The 15,806-nt window shown below is 46.1% G+C and overlaps 1 protein-coding gene across 6 annotated transcripts in view; it reads right to left on the bottom strand.

Annotated features, from left to right (window-relative positions):
- Positions 1–8,261, bottom strand: part of TMEM131L (transmembrane 131 like) — an 84,604-nt gene extending 76,343 nt beyond the window's left edge. For all 6 annotated transcript variants that reach the window (XM_067297830.1, XM_067297832.1, XM_067297831.1 and 3 more), the window contains exons 1-3: positions 8,133–8,261; positions 7,940–8,010; positions 535–578 (exon numbers count right to left, since the gene is read on the bottom strand). In XM_067297830.1, coding sequence (XP_067153931.1) covers positions 535–578; positions 7,940–8,010; positions 8,133–8,256 — 239 coding nt within the window. In that variant the 5' untranslated portion in view covers positions 8,257–8,261. The remainder of the gene's footprint in view (positions 1–534; positions 579–7,939; positions 8,011–8,132) is intronic.
- Between the last annotated feature and the right edge of the window lie 7,545 nt (positions 8,262–15,806).

The following is a 15,806-nucleotide window of genomic DNA, read 5'->3' as shown; positions in this document are numbered from 1 at the left end:
AAGGCTACATTTCTTAAAAGCTTTACTATTTATCTGATTTCAAGAAACAAAGCAGGATATTTATTGTTCTGCTGCAACACATTAAAAGGTCTTTGACTTTAAATCTTCTTTACCCTGCTATGAACATTAACACTCCAAGACTACTTAGGTTTGCAAATTTTGGAACTGAAAATTGTCCTCTAGTTTAAACAAATGAATTACAAAGTAAACAATAAAGCCCTTTAATAAACACAACTTTTTTGTGCAAAAGCAACAGAAAGTAAATGCAGCTTAGAGATAAAAATAACAACAAACAGACGCAAGAGGGCATTTATTTCAGTCACTTATACGCTGCCCTTTATTTTTTGTTCTTGGTAACAAGTGAATATTAATATTAGTTGAGAAAAAGCCACAAGTAATGGAAAGGTATTGAATATAATAAGGCAGGAAAAATGATCATTTTTCAGTAGTCTGTCCAATTACACTTCAGTATTCCCTAAAGCAAAAAAACAAAATGAGCTTTAATACTCATGTTTTCATTCAGGTTTTGCTTACCTTTGCTCTTGTGGATGCTCTTCCACATCCTCCTCAGAATCAGCCTAACAAACAAAGAAAATACTGTGTAAGGATCTCAGAATTATAAGTGTGTGCACTGGACATATGCACCGTTTTTAACTCCTCTGAAGATGGATGCTCTTGTGACTCACTTGCAAAAAGAACTCACAAACCTGAAATTCCATCAGCGATTCCTTCATGATTCAAATAAGGTGGGATGCTAGCCATCCCGTTTGAGGTTTCAGCTCATTCTGCCGAGATAAATGGTGACTTAATGTGGCTATTCCATTATTTTTTCAAGTGTTGATTTAATTTACTTATTTATACAAATACATCTATCCAAAATTTTGTTCGCACATATACTTTCAATCTAAAAACATCAATCATCCTCAAACTACAGGGAGACTAATTCTTTGCATTTTCAAATTACTTGCTCTGTGTCAGTAAATTTCATTAGCCAGTACCTGAGAAAATAAGATACAGAATGTCTTGAAATTCAGATGATGTGGTAATGTCAAAAACAAAGGTAAGGTAGCAAACTCCAGCTAAGATAGTAAGAGGATAAACCTAGAGCTTTCCAATGAACAGTAAAATGCACAAAAGTTGTAGAGTATAAGCTTAAAACACAACAGCTGAGCTCAATTGTTGGACTAAGGTAATTTTCAACATATACAGGAAATAAACTGTGACAGCTTGCAGTTCAAAACTAAACACTTTGAACTGTCTAAAAAACGAACTCAAGCACTGGTTCAATGAGCTCCCTGCAGGAAATCCTTTCAAAACAAGCAGATAACTGTGTTCTGAACTAGCTGAAATTTCCAAGAGAGCTTTACATACAATTCAAAATGGAACGCGTTACAACAACCCAATCTGCACTGATGAAATGAGGAACAACTTCAGGGAGATTAACGTTATCAAGAAAAGGTCACAGTTGTCCTGCCAAGCACAGTTGATAAGCTTTCTTGGCTAACTGCAGAAGCAGGCGATGGTTCTAAAAGACACAAGCTACAAACTTTAGCAATGAAAAGGTGTGGGGTGGAGAGGACTTTAAAATTAAGAGAATATACTCTCCACCATTCCTCCCACATGTTTTTCACTTTAACTGCATCACTGAACAGGTCCCAAGTCACTAGCTTTGATTCCAGCTTCAATTTTCACCACATACTGGAAAAAAATTCACCTGCATAAACACAGAACTTCTTTCTACAGGCTTCAGATCCTTAAGCAGCCCACACAGCCCCATTAATCTACCAAACAGGACAGACAATTTCTGAAGACCTCAGCCTCATGATTGAAAAAAAGAGACGACACTAAGCACATATGGCTAGTATTATCAAAAATAGCTTACAGATATTCCCAGAAGCTACCAGATACATCTAATCTTTAGTCAGAAGCAGCTCATCAACTAACACGAGCAACACAGTCTTCACAGTAGCAAAACCAAATCTGTAACAAGACTGACAGGGAATTAAATTAATTTGAGGACTCCATAATCTTCCTGCAAACCTGTCTTTAAAGGGAGGTTGGAGACATCATGATAATTGTTCAGGATCTATGGTTCATCACATGGTTCTTCCACGCAGACCTACCAAGAGGTCCTAGGCACCTGGCATTCCTGAAGACCTGACAGTCTCCTTTAATGACTGAGCTAATCCTTGCCTGTTTGACTACCAGCAAGGCACGATACATTTGTGTCCTGTTTTCCAGTTCCTCCAAGCTCCTTTTCTGTTTCCAGGACCTCAGTATGATACTGAGCAAAATTAGAAAACTTCTCATCCACCTCTCCCATAAACAGCTGTTCTGCTGCAACAGGCTGGCAATCTATCCTCATTTTAAATGGCTCAACTCTTCCTTTAAACAGCTTAACATCTGCCAGGCATTGGAAACCAGGGATTATGTCATTACACAGTGTTCACTCATAACACTCACTGTCTTAGTTCTGACTACTTCTCTTCTTCCTTTTTGTTAAGCAATGACGAAGAAATTCTTCCCAATCTATGGTGCAGCCACAGCATAAAATCTCAACGGTGCAAGAAGGGGGGGAAAAAAAAATAATAATAAAAAAATCATTGACTCAGAGCACACACTCAGAGCACCAGCATTCTGCTATCTTCCCTCCTCTATCTGCCACAGGCTATGTGTATACTTACACTGAGGATTAAAAGAAAAAAAAAGGGGGGGGGGGGGAGGCAGGGAGGTGGAAAGGAACAACTCCTGAAGCCAAAATGCAGGTTACAGCAGCCTATCTGTGACAAAAGGGGGGGAGGGGAGAACAAACAAAACACACCCTTCCTCCAGACCTCATCCTGAATATGGACAGGTGCATATCTTCTGCCAGGAAGCCCCCAGAAGAGCCTCTCTCACATCACACGAGTCTGGGCTGACAGTTTCCGTATAATCTGCACGGCCAGCCAAATTAAGTCATATCAGCACCAACCAGAAGCTCAGCTGGGAGGCTGAAGGAACCTTGTAACAGCGCAAAGAGGAATGCAATTCCCACCCTAAGTCTGTCTCAGGCTTTCCACATGAATTGCGCGCCTTCAGACAAATCCTGCTTTGAAGTAAGGGACTCTATATATTCAGTTTATGCATAACTGATAGGACATGCCTCTGTTGATGACATACTGTGGTGTCAAGTATCTCAGATACATCAAGGCCTTCATCAGCTTTCAAGTCAGGCAGAGCCATTAACCATATTAGCCCCCAAGCAGCACTGAAGAACATGAATTGAAGACTAGTCTCTATTACATGGACCAAAAGGGCAGGCGAGGGGAAACAAACAAACAAAAAAAATTTTCAGACCTAGCCAGAACCTTTAAAGTGAAAGCTGACAGAGCTCTGTATTTGACAGTGTCAGTAATTGACTATGATACAGCAAATATTGTGGCATCTCTCTTTTTTCCAAATTTATTCAAGCACCTAAAACATTATCATAGTAATCTGAAATAAGCAGTTATGGTAATCTCTTAAGCATCTGCAAACAAATCCAAATGTACACCAGTCATTCCTCTAATAAAACATCTCACTCGTCTCCTACATGTAACATGCACGAATAATAGAAACTCCATCACTACAAAGTACTTCACATCAGATAGATATGACACAGATACCCCCAAAAAAGCTTGATATATGTTAACTTTGATGAGATCCTGTCATTTTCAATCTTGATATCAAGACCTAGAATACAGCCTTCATTATTTCATTTTAAATTAGTCCCTCCCTTGAAATTGAAGGGGCTAAAAGGAAAGTATTGAATGCTCTCCTCCATAGATACCTAACTGGCATGCCATTGCTTTCAGATTTTCAGGGTAATACCAAAGTAGTTTCTGAATGAAAGAATCTCTGCAACATTGACCTTCTAACACCTCTTGAAGTGATGCCCACAGTAAAGAACAAATGCCATTTATGCATCTCCTTTTGTATTTTTGTGGACATGCAGACAGAAGGCCTGGTCCCCTCACTGTATTTTTCCTCTCATCTTTGGAAAAAACACAATTAATTGCATTTCGGCTTTGCACTGAAGCACTCAAACATGATTGTTCATATTTGGAGTTTTTTCAGCCATCAGTGGTGAAGGGCTTGAGTGTCAAGTCCTACCCAAAGAAACTTTTCTCCCAAGCATTTTAGTTAAATAAGTATTAACAAGTCACAAACAAACAAGCAAAGCCACAAAATTATAAAGAGTCTGAATAAAACCCACAACTGCTCTAATTAAGTCTCCCTCACTTGATATTTACTATCTCAAAATCCCACTGATTTTCCATTCATCTCCCAGTTGTCAGAGTGGGCAAGACTCTACATTTTTGGTGTTAAAGAACAGGAAGAAAAAAAAACAAAACCAAAAAACTCAATCACCCCAGAGATATTTTGCGTCACTGTGCTATAAAAAGGAGATCTAAAAACAAGGTAGGAGCTCTGAGGCTACCCCCCACTTTATGCCACCTTTAAGAAAGAGAAACTCAACCCGAGGGAATACTGATACTGCATCACACTGGAACACAGAGCTCATTTCAACACAAAAAGGGACCCCATGAAGAAATACTAATATCGGAGGCAGCTACAGACTGATGAAAGATCATCAGCACACCAGATATGGCCAATTTCTTCTCATGTCAGACATGCAATTACAAGACTGTAACACTCTGGCTATCCTGCAGACTCAGCTATGGAGCAACAGCAGTAGCCGAGCCATCACTGAATGGCTCTGCAGTCGAAATGCTTTCAGAGGAAGCTCAAATCAAGAGAAGAGATGCCAGGCACAGGAGGGGAGAGGGAAAGGAAAAAAACAAAACAAAACAAAAGCATGAAGCTACATATAAGGGGGAAGTTGGGAGGGGGCACACGAGAAGCACGAACAATGAAAGGGAAGCAAGAGGAAACAGAAGGTAGAGTGACAAGGGTGGAGGCATGTAGGCCCTGGAAGATTATGCTCCAGAATACAAATTCATATGCTTCAAGTAGACAAAGCGATGCTATAAAACAATTACAAATATTAAGATGTTTCTTTCTTTTAACCCGATTTCTTCATTTGGTATGTGATCCTCATGGCTGAATGGGATACTGACCTGTCTAACTTGCATTCTCAAATTTTGCATGGAACAAGAAATGCTCAAAATCACCATGTTACAGACAGTTGATGATGCATGTAAAATAAGATAATAATACAAAGCCACTAGAAAAGGGAAAAACATTGATCAGACAATGTTAGTTATTCACCAAAAATAGGCAAAAAGGACTGAACAGACATGGCAACCTCTTCTATCTGCTGTGCTCAGGGCAGGTGACACACAGATAGAGTGGAGGTACTTTGGGAGAGGAGCATGCAAATTTCTTCTTTGGATTTTTCATTTCTGTACACCAAGTCTTTGCTCTGCTGCAATCACTCCTCCTAAATGAAACAGGAAGAACCAGATCTAGGAACCAGGATACCTCCTGTTCTTAAAGTCGTCCCTGAGACATATCTTATGACAAGTAAATGAAGCAACACCTGAACATTCCCTATCTAGCAATGTTTATTGTCTACTTAGAAGCAAGGAAGTTATTCCTCTTATTAGACCCTTACCATCACATCACTGTTCCAGTACATGATCACATGGAAATAACCCTCTGTGTGTGCAAGTAAGGAAGCCTGTTATTGCAAGGAAGAGAACATAGAAAACCTCCTTGCCAATGACAAGACAGGTAACTCCCCCCACTCCGAGTGGGAAAAACCAACAAGCAGTAAACCTCCCAGGAGTTTAAGCCTCCCTCTAACAAAGGGAAAGCAAGGATTAACAGGTGAAGCGGCATTCAGATTCTCCAAAGAGGCAGGCAAATGCCTCTGCTGGTGCTCATCACCCTCCCAGAACACAGCAGGGTAAAATGCTGAATTGTTTTTACTAGTTCAGAACCGTGCATACAGCAAGGATGATCAACGCAGGATAACATCTAACTCTTCTGGAGCTCTGAGAAAAACTACAAATAACAATGGCCAGTGGCATTACTCCAAATGAAAGGGAAACAAAACAAAGAATCTCTAAGGAAATAGTCTTGGAAGAGTCCCGTCACCACCTCCAAGAGGTTCTGCAGGAGACAGACAGAGAGACCACCTTTCTTCTTCCTGCTAAATGGAAGAGGCAGCTGTGAATGGGTCACTCGGCCACAGGCCCAAAGCCTGAAAGTTGCTAAAAAAGCCAAAGCCTGCAGGGGAAGAGAAATTTGAGCATCAGGATGATGTGCCTGGGCTTGGATCACACTTTGGTCTTAAAACCTGTTTGAGGAATCCAGGCCCTCCTGCTTCGGTTTTAGCAGCATCTGACTAGATGACTGTTCATTTCTCCAAGCTCTAAAGAGAAAACTATGCAAAACAGTCTTTGCACCACTGATGCTCACAGGTACTGGTTAGTCTGGCTTCTAACGTCAGTGTTTTATTTTAGCACGCCTATCATGATTTTCACTTCTCCCTCTGTCGCAACTGAAATAAGAAGATCACTTATTTTTCCTGTGTACCCAATGCAGCAGCGACAGAAAATGAAAGAACAGCAGCCTGATCTCTACCTTTCGCTCTTCCAAGGACTCAGCAGGAACACGTGCTAAACAATGCCAAGTTCAAGGGCCATTTATGGCTCGTTTTGCTTAAGCCATATCAGAACGTATTTTGAGAGGATGCTCAAGAACAAAGTGTTTTCCAAAAGGACCTGATCTTCTCAGGAAGTAAACATTACGTAATCATCTTTCAGTTGCAGCTCTGCTATGAGAAGTAACTATAAACGATTGCATTACGTGGTTCTACTTCTCATGCATCTTAATGTCTTCACAGTAAAGGACTGAACAAGCACAAGACTCAGCTTCTTGAGCATCTCTGGCCACAGAGGCTCTTACCTTCTCTTAGTATCATACCTACACTTTTGAATGGCACCAGGCAAGTTCCGAATAGCATAATATGATTTTAGAAAGAGTTTTTGTATACACAATAGATAATACTCTGATAACACCACAATATAAAAAGCTAGGCCCTGGAAAGCTGTTTAAACAGCAATAGCAGTATCAGTTGTTAGCTAGCAGAGGAGAGAAATAACACTTCTGCTATTTTTCCCTACATTAATGGATATCAACGGCACAGCAACAAACACAGACTGATATAATGGCTTAAGAGAAAGAAAATATTTCCTTTCTCTCTCACATAAGACGACGTCCCTAAGGACTGATTCTTCCCATTTGCAAGTCTGGTGCCTTGAAGTCTAGGAAAGCACAACTCAACATATGGCATAGTCCGTCAGCACAAGTTAAATGACTGCCTCAAATGCCATAAGCTCCAGGCCGCCGTTTCTAGCCCTCCTCCTCATTTACGAGCTCAGCCCCATTATTTTGCTGCACTAGCTTCTCTTCCCCACGCAGAATTCAACGAATTTTGTTGCTGCTCAACAAAAGCAGCCAAACAAAACAAAACCCACACTACAGCAGGAGGGATGACATCATAAATGATGCGTCATTTGAGGGGGGAAAAAAAATGGCTTCACCTGAGCAGGCCATGAACTATAAATACATGCATATTTATCGCATGCACATTCAATATTTACCATGCAAGAACACAGGCAGACAACATATGCGGTCTATCAAAAAAAAAAAGAAAAAAAAAGAAAAAAAAGAAGAAAAAAAATCATATTCTCAACTTTAACCCCAATAACAGCAGCGGGGGGGGGGGGGCAGGGGAAACCCCCCTCCAGCTACACGGGTGCAGCGCGAAGACCTCGACGCGCACCCCCGGCCCAGCACCCGGGGCGCGAGGCCGCAGCAACCCAAAACGCGGGGGAGGACCACGGGGGGGCCCTCTCGGGGGGGCCGTAACCACCCCCCAACACCCCTCCCCGCCCCAAAACCTCCCGCCAAGACCCCCCAGGCCCCATAACACCCCCCGGCGCCTCACCTGGGCGGGCAGCAGCAGCTCCCCCTCCTCGGCCTGCCACAGCTCCACCACGCCGCCGATGGGCTCCATGGCTGCGGGCACAGACAACAACCGCGCACGGTCACGCCGCGCCGCCGCGCCGGGGCCGCGGGGCCGCCGCGCCCGGCCCGGCCCGCTCCGCTCCGCGCCCCCCCCGCCCCCCGGCCGCCCTCACCTTGCCCCTGGGCCCCGCCGGGGCGGCAGCAGGGCAGCAGGACGTGGAAGACGCCCAGCAGGAGGTTCATGGCCGCGGCCGCGCGGCAGTAGCCGCTCTGCTGCGGGTAGCGCAGCCCCGCCATGCTGTGCCGCGCCGCGCCGCGCCGTGCTGCGGCTGGGCCCCCCCCGCGCCACGCCCCCCGCGCCCCGGCCACGCCCCCGCCCGCCCGGCCACGCTGCGCCACGCCCCGGCCACGCCCCATCCCTCCCGGGCACGGCCACGCTCACAATGGCCACGCCCCGCGCAAGCCACGCCCCCCGCTCCGCCCGCAGCGCCGAGCACATGGCGGGGCGGCGCGGCGGGCCGCGCGTGCACCCCTAAATATATATATATATTTTTTTATATTTTTTTTTTTATTTATTTATATGAACCCCCCCTTTTTTTTTAATGCGCTGGGGTGGTGTGTGCGTGCCAGCCTGGGGTCGCGGGCGGGGCGGTGCAGGACGTGCGCGCCGCGCGGGGGGGGCGCTCTGCGCGCCCCCCCGCCCCCCCCCCCCCGCCGCGCAGCCTGCGCGACCCCGTCGCGCCGGGCACGGCTCTGAAACATCATCATCATCATCATCATCAATAAACGCGGCGAGCGGGACGGGGGTGTTCAGCCCCCATGTGCCGCCGCCGGAGGGGCCGTATTTCATTTTTATGGTTATTTTTAGGCGCGTTTTCCTCCCCCCCCCCCGGGCCGGTATGCCGCTGGGTGAAAAAAACGCACTAAAAAAACGAGCAAAGGGAGCAAACAATGAGGCAGCGCGGAGGGGGAGGGGAGCGCACGGGGAGGAAGGGGGTGGGGGGAGGAGAGGAAAAAATACCCAAATAGCCCAAATCTGGTGACCTTAGTGCAGATGTGCTTCGGGAAGATGCTGCCAAAGCAAAGAGTGGGTGTAAGGTTCAGAAAATAAATAGTGTGATTTATTTGTGGTGTTGTTCCTTGACTGCCTAGTGCCACTCTTTCTTAGGGGATTGCTGTTTCTTTTTTGATCCGTTTCAAGTAACTGTCCTAGTGCCTGCAGTTTTCTGAGAGGTCTCACCTGTAATTGGGAAATTTATAAAACAGAAGTGTAAAGTAGAGTCGAGTAAGAGCTTATGCTGGTCATGCACTTTCAGCACACATCCAGCATGCTCTTGTAATCATATTTTAACGTACTTTATATTTTACTCAGAAATATACCCTCAAATGCTTAAATTATAGGAAAAAAAACAGTTGTTAAACTAGTTCTGCAAACCTTAAAGACAAAAAAGAAAAAAAAAAGTGAATACTTCACTAATGAGGTTTGCAAAGCCCAAAATTGCATCTGGTTCTTTCATCTCTCCTTAACAATCGCACACAGTAACTCACATAAACAAAGGAAACATGGTGCTTACTCACACGAGGCTCATAAATAAAGCCAAACAAATTGCAAAACGCATTTTTGTGAAAATGAGGAAAGGAGTAAGCTAAGGTGGCCAAAGCAGCTTCTCTGCCAGCATCCCCACATCCTCGCTTAGCTTGTTTCTCGCCAGATTTTTAACAGCCAGCACTGGCACAAGCTGACAGCCTTGCCCGTTCACCTGGATGTGTTTTTGATGTCTCTGGAAAGGGGACTGCCTGACCAGGGTGGGTGTTTAGGGCAAAACTTTCCTAGCCAGTCTGGAAACTGCTTTAGCTAAACCGATTTTAAAATGCATGAGAAGCGCGGCATGTAGCCCTTCCTAGGCAGGAGAGGCAGGCTGATCCCTCTTTGCAGGACTGGAGCCAAGTTCACCTGGAAAATACTCCCTATATGAAAATAAAAAAAAAAGAAAAAACAATATATTCGTGGTCTTGGAAAGGGGAGCGCGTAAGTCTTTGTGCTGCCATGGCAGAGCCATCCAGATCTGGTTGCCCTCTTTGAGAGCTTCCATTAGGTACCAGTTGAGATGCAATAGGCATCGAAGGTGACGTATATCTAAAAAAAGCCCCCCCGCAGTCTCGGCCCCCCCTAGAGCTACAAATCCCCCCCTAAAGACGGAGGGCTTGGTCTGGGCATCCCCTCATCTAATTCACTCCTCGCAAAAAGGGGCAGCGTTTTCCAAAAGAGCGAGGCTCCTGAAGTCTAATTCGGGACAGAGTCCGCTCTTGCAGCATTGTGAAAGAGATCTGAATTGTTTTTTTTTTAAAAAAAAAAAAAAAGGCCTTACGCTGGCAGAGTTTTGGCAGTTAGCGAACAGTTGCCGCTGCTGGGGAGCAATTGCTGCCGTCCGGTGCCCGCTAACTGGGTCAGCCGCCAGGCGCCCAGCTGAGGATGCGCGGGAAAGCGAGCGGGCGGCGCAGTGCCACCGTGCTCCTTACTGCCCGCGACAAACATCGTGCTGCTGCTTCTAGCAGATCTTTTTTTTTCTTCTTTTTTTTTGCCAGGTCTCTGCAACATCCTGAGCTGTGATTAAACTCAGGCAGAAAAGCAGCATGCTTTACCTGGTCTACTTTTTTTTTCTCCTCCTCCCACCATGTGTCTTTCATAGAAAAAAATCTGCACAATAAAACAAGCTCGCATAGAAGACCTGACCGATATAGGGTTGTATTAAGTTATTTTAATAGTATGGCTTATAAAAGATTGAAAAAAGCAAGCCTTACTTTTTATGGTTAGGCAAACTATGAAAATAATGTCATTTGCTCTGGAATCTCAAGTAAGAAAGCAATAGAGCTACCCCAAGCTCTGCATATTAAAGAAAATGAAGAAAGCATACTAAACATTTTTTTAAATCTATTTTAAAAAGCAACATTACCGTGGCGGTATCAATCAAATGCTAGGCAATTCAAAAAATATGCTGACGCACTCTGTCCTTTCCTTGCCCTGCTCTGCCTACTTTTTTTAGCACATACAGTGCGTCCACTTGAAAGCGTGGTGGATCCTTGCACACAGCAGGATTTTGCAGTCTCCTGCGGGACCCACCATGCTACAATAGCGTTCAAAGCTTTATAAGCTTCATTTAGTTTCAGAAAGCCGTTGGAGCATTGTCTGTGCTTAAAGAGGCATTTAAAACCGAAGCGAAGCTTTGAAAGCCGCAGGGACAATGACGCCGGGCTCCCGAAAGCCATGAGGTCACCCCGCTTTCTGAAGTGATGGCATCGTGTAGAAAACATCACATGCTGAGCCGAGAGTCCCGCGGGACCCAGGACTGAAAGAGCGGGTGAATGGAAAATTTGGGATGCCCTTTGAGTTCGTATTGCTGCGGGTCACTCACGTACCTAGGGGAAGAGCAGTATCCTTCAATTAGCATTTCGCCTGCCCATAAGCAAACCCAGAGGACAGGCCATAGGAAAATGGCATTATAAACACTATGCCTGCGGGAAGGGAGCAGCTCTGTGTGGTTATCCCGGGCTGCCGGCAAGAGCAAAGCCCAGTGGCCTCTGACAACGGTGCAGCCGACGGGACTGCGGTGAGGTTTCGCCACGTCCTTGCCGAGGAGAAATGAAAAAGATTGCTAGCTACCCCGTCGTGTAGAAATTAAACAGTAAATACGATTGCACGGTGTGACAAATATTGCCAATAACAGCCGGGCCTGCCCCGGTGCCGAGGAGGTCGACAGCAGCTTTTGTCGTTTCTCGGGGGCTGTGTCCTGCTCCACGAGAGCCGGGGCTCAGCTGCAGGCAAAATGCTTGAGGCAGGGGAAGCGGGGAGCACATGAATGTCCAGACTTACCGTTCGGCTTAATTTTCAACTTCAATAGCTGCAGAAGGCTTTAATCTGGGCAAAAGGTATTTTTACTTAATCTCAGTCCAGCTGAACTATTTTTCACTGAAGCTAAAAACAGGTAAAATGAACTGGTTCGAGGCAGATAACTGGTGTGGGAAATTTAGCCCAAAGGGCTAAAATCTGATAAGGGTGTAAAGCAACTGGAATCAGTTCAACATTGCTGTATGTCAGAAAAAAACATAGCGGCCAAGGATGCCGCTCAGTCCATGTGTCTGTAGATGCCTTTGAAGGAGGAAGATGCACTGAACACATTAAAAAAGAATGGCACAAAAACCAGAAAGATTTCAAAATACATCAAAATGGGAAACACTACTATTAGCACTTAGGCACGGTAAAATATTGCTTTAGTTCCTTTTTAAAATCCTGAAGCGCTACTATAACAAAAATAAACATGCTGATAAAATATTGGAGGGTGGTGATGCCAAACTCCCGGACAAGCCGGGACTCGGGCCTGGATCCAGCACTGACGTCACCAACCAGCGTTGGACGTTCACGGGTTACAGATGTTCTCCTGCAAGCAAAAAAAGTGGAAAATGTTTATTTCTTTTGTGGCACAAGGCAGCGGGTGGCGAGAGGAGCAGTCGAAAATCTGCGAGTGGCGGTGATTTGACAAAATAACCGGTTTGACACAAAGCTAATGCCCAGGGATTAGGAGAGTGTCCCAGGCATCATCTCGGTCAGTGAAACCAGCTGCCACTGGGACAAAGCGCGGCAGTGGTTTCACCAGGCGCAGCAAAACTGTTACCCCCCCCCCTCGATTTACACAGAAAAACAGAGTTTCACGTCTCTCTGAAACTCTTTTTTTTTTTCGGGCGTGCGCAGGGGGAAATTCAGCTAGAACGAGAGCGCAGCGAGAGAGGTTTGTGGAAACGCCATGGGTTTTCACGCCACAAGGTCGCGGCGCCTCGAGCAATGGGCAGGACCTGGCGCCACGAAGACAAATCTGTCCCCGGGGACAGGGATGCCACGGCCATCCCAAAGCAGCGACATCTGATGCCACCGACGCCAGGGCCGGCTTTCATGGGAAGCGAGCAGAAGTGCTGCCTGGTCCCCAGGCCGTGCAGTGACAGGGGCTGCCGTGGGCTACGGCAGAGCCCTGCAAACCCTCTGACATGGAAACAGGAAGGAAGAGGGGTACCCGAGCTCGGCCCACAGCACCCGCGATGACCCTGTCTGGATGCCTGCATTGCACATGGGAGGTGGTGCGTGCGGCGCAGAGAAATCCTAGCTAAGAGCCGAGTATCTCCTGTTGGTCCTGCAGATGCACGATATTGAAACGACCTCCAGGGCCTCCATTCCCCTGCCACTGAAATCAAATATCCAGCATGAACATAGGATGCTTATTGCAGGGGTGGAAGCTATATTATAAACAAACATTCCTCCAAGGACAAAAAACCTAGGTGCGAAAACCCCTGCCTGCAGCCTGACCTGCTGCGGAGTGGTCCAGCGCAGACCACTGAGCCCGGGGAAGGCACAGCAGCAACATCCTGCCTCACGTTAGAGACCACGTCGCCCCCCCTCGTTCGAAATTGCTTTATTTTGGGAGGACTCTGCTTAGAAGGAAGCTCTCCAAACTCATCCATTGCGGCAGCTCAGAAGCGCACAGAGGGGCCTGCAGCGCCCTCAGAAAACCCAAAAGAGACTTTTTTTTCCCCTGTTATTCCTACAGTCAGGGATCAGTCTAGATAATTAGGAGTGACCTCACCCTCTCCCAGTGCTACATAAAGAAGTGCTGCCTGGATGATCGGGACGCCCTGAAGACCGTATTTCCCGGACCGTGACTCCAGACTCGCCTGTTTCGTTTCAAAGAAGCGCCGCTGCTCAGCGCGGTGCTGCGCGCCATCCTGCCCTCCCGCAGACGACGCTGCCGCATGCACCGCGTCCCTCCGGATAACTGCGCCTGCTTTCGGTTCCTTACAGGAGCAGGGATTAGGGCCCACTGCCGGCCCTCGGCTCGCGGGCGCTGCTCCCGGCGGGACCGGACTGGCCAGGCGCGGGCAGGATGGCAGCGCGGCAGCCGGGCGGCAGCAACAGCAGCCGAAATCCCCGCGTGCCCGGCTGCCGACGCGCTCTGCGGCGTGCCCAGGGCCCCGCCGTGGGGCTCGTCCGAACCCGCGGTCTGCGCTGAACCGCGCTCGGCTAAAATTCCACTGCGGCATTGCTCTAAGGGGCTTGATAAAGGCAAGAAAAAGCAAGAAAAGCTCTGGAAACCATGCATCTGGCCTAGGAAATATATTTTGGTTATCCTAACAAATTATACGTTTGTGTCCAAGATCTGTTTAGTTTCCAGCAAGAAAGCAGAGGATCCCTGACACAGAGTATTTCCTCAGGATTTGCCAAAACAGCCATCTGCTGGTTGAATAAATGGGGAAGGAGCTGGAAGTTCTTTAGGATATCGACGACTGTCCTACAAATAATAACAGGGTGTGTTTCTGCGTAAGACTGTTAGCCTTTTAACATCCAGTATTACGGCATTGCATTCAGCTTTCTGAAGCATTATTTCTTATGCTGACTACACACTTGCACTTACATGTTTTCTTATTTTTTGGCTCACTGGAGCAAGCAGTCAGCTTTTCCCTCCTTCCTGAGGGATATCAGGTTACAACCAATGTTGTTCCACTCTTATATACTTACCCAGTGGTATATTAAAAATGCATATTTTCCATCTGCTTTCTCCTTGCCAGAGCTGGGTTTAATGCCACTTTTCTTCTCCCATTTGCTAGGTACTGTTAACAAGCTGCTAGCCTATTCCCAAATATAAAAATGCAAGCAACAACACATACCCTGTTCAACCGCAGATGGGGGCATAGAGCCCTTCCAAGTCACAAAAGTGCCCGTTCATTTTTGCTAAGGAAATTTATAGCCTACCCCCGAGGCTAAAATATTTTTTTAATGGATTTATTTCGGAGGAGGTCGGGAGAAGACCAGCCCCGTGCGGCCCCCTGGTAAAGGGGAAAAAGCAGTGCCACTGCACGCATCCCCCCCTCCGCTGATCCGGGCCGCCTCCGGCTGCAGGGGGACCCGGGACAGCGCAGGAGCCTGCCGGAGGCCTGGAGGACTAGGCAGACATAGGGAGGCAGGAAAAATCCTCTGGATGTGAAAGCATGCTACCACTCAGGCTAGAAATACTGTTTAGAGGAATTATATTGCCTGTTGGCATAATGTTTTCTTCTCGCAGAAGCGAGCACATAAAAAAGTACGTCACTACTCAGTGCAGACTTCTGAGTTGGTACCAGCCTATCTGTGGCCATGAAATTAGGGATAATCAAAAAAAACAATTGAGTGCATTCGTTAAGTGCTGATCTCACCAATGGAAAATATATGAAATGAAAAAGGCAAAAAAAAAAAAAAAGTAGGCGACAATGTTCTAAAATTATTCATACATTTCTGTTCCAAGATGATTTACAGTAGCCAGGAGGGCAGGTTGGTATTTCCAAAAGGTCAGTTTTTTTATGCAGGTAGCCGGTGACATACGTACTAGAATCACACATTCCTCCTGATTCTGAGTCCTGGAGGCCAAAGGTGAAGAGTTTGCTTGGACAAACTGTAGCTCTTAACCTGTTACGGGTTGCATCTAGGTTTTATGCCAATTCATGGATCCTCAGCAAGAGAGCTAGGTGATCTTGCTTTGCTTTATACAAATGAAAGCTTTTCAAATCTATCCATTTGGGAAAATTCTTCAAAAGAGTCTTTCTCTGACCAACATATGAAAACAGAGGACGCTTGATGCAATTTTCTTGAGGAAAAAGGGTGCAAACTACCCTCTAAATCTCATTCTCAAAGTTACTTTTCTAAAAAAGAAAACAAAACAAAAAAAAGCAAAAAGGACTCAGCTCAAAACTTAGTTTGTTTCAATTTCTGTTTTAAGTAGTTGAAGATCATGCACCTGTCCTTCAAAAAAATTGAAAGCAGGTGAGAATTA

The sequence above is a fragment of the Apteryx mantelli genome, chromosome 5, assembly GCF_036417845.1.
Source record: "Apteryx mantelli isolate bAptMan1 chromosome 5, bAptMan1.hap1, whole genome shotgun sequence".
Taxonomy (NCBI): domain Eukaryota; kingdom Metazoa; phylum Chordata; class Aves; order Apterygiformes; family Apterygidae; genus Apteryx; species Apteryx mantelli.
The sequence above is the reverse complement of the archived record's forward strand: the minus strand, read 5'-3'. Positions and strand labels throughout refer to the sequence as shown.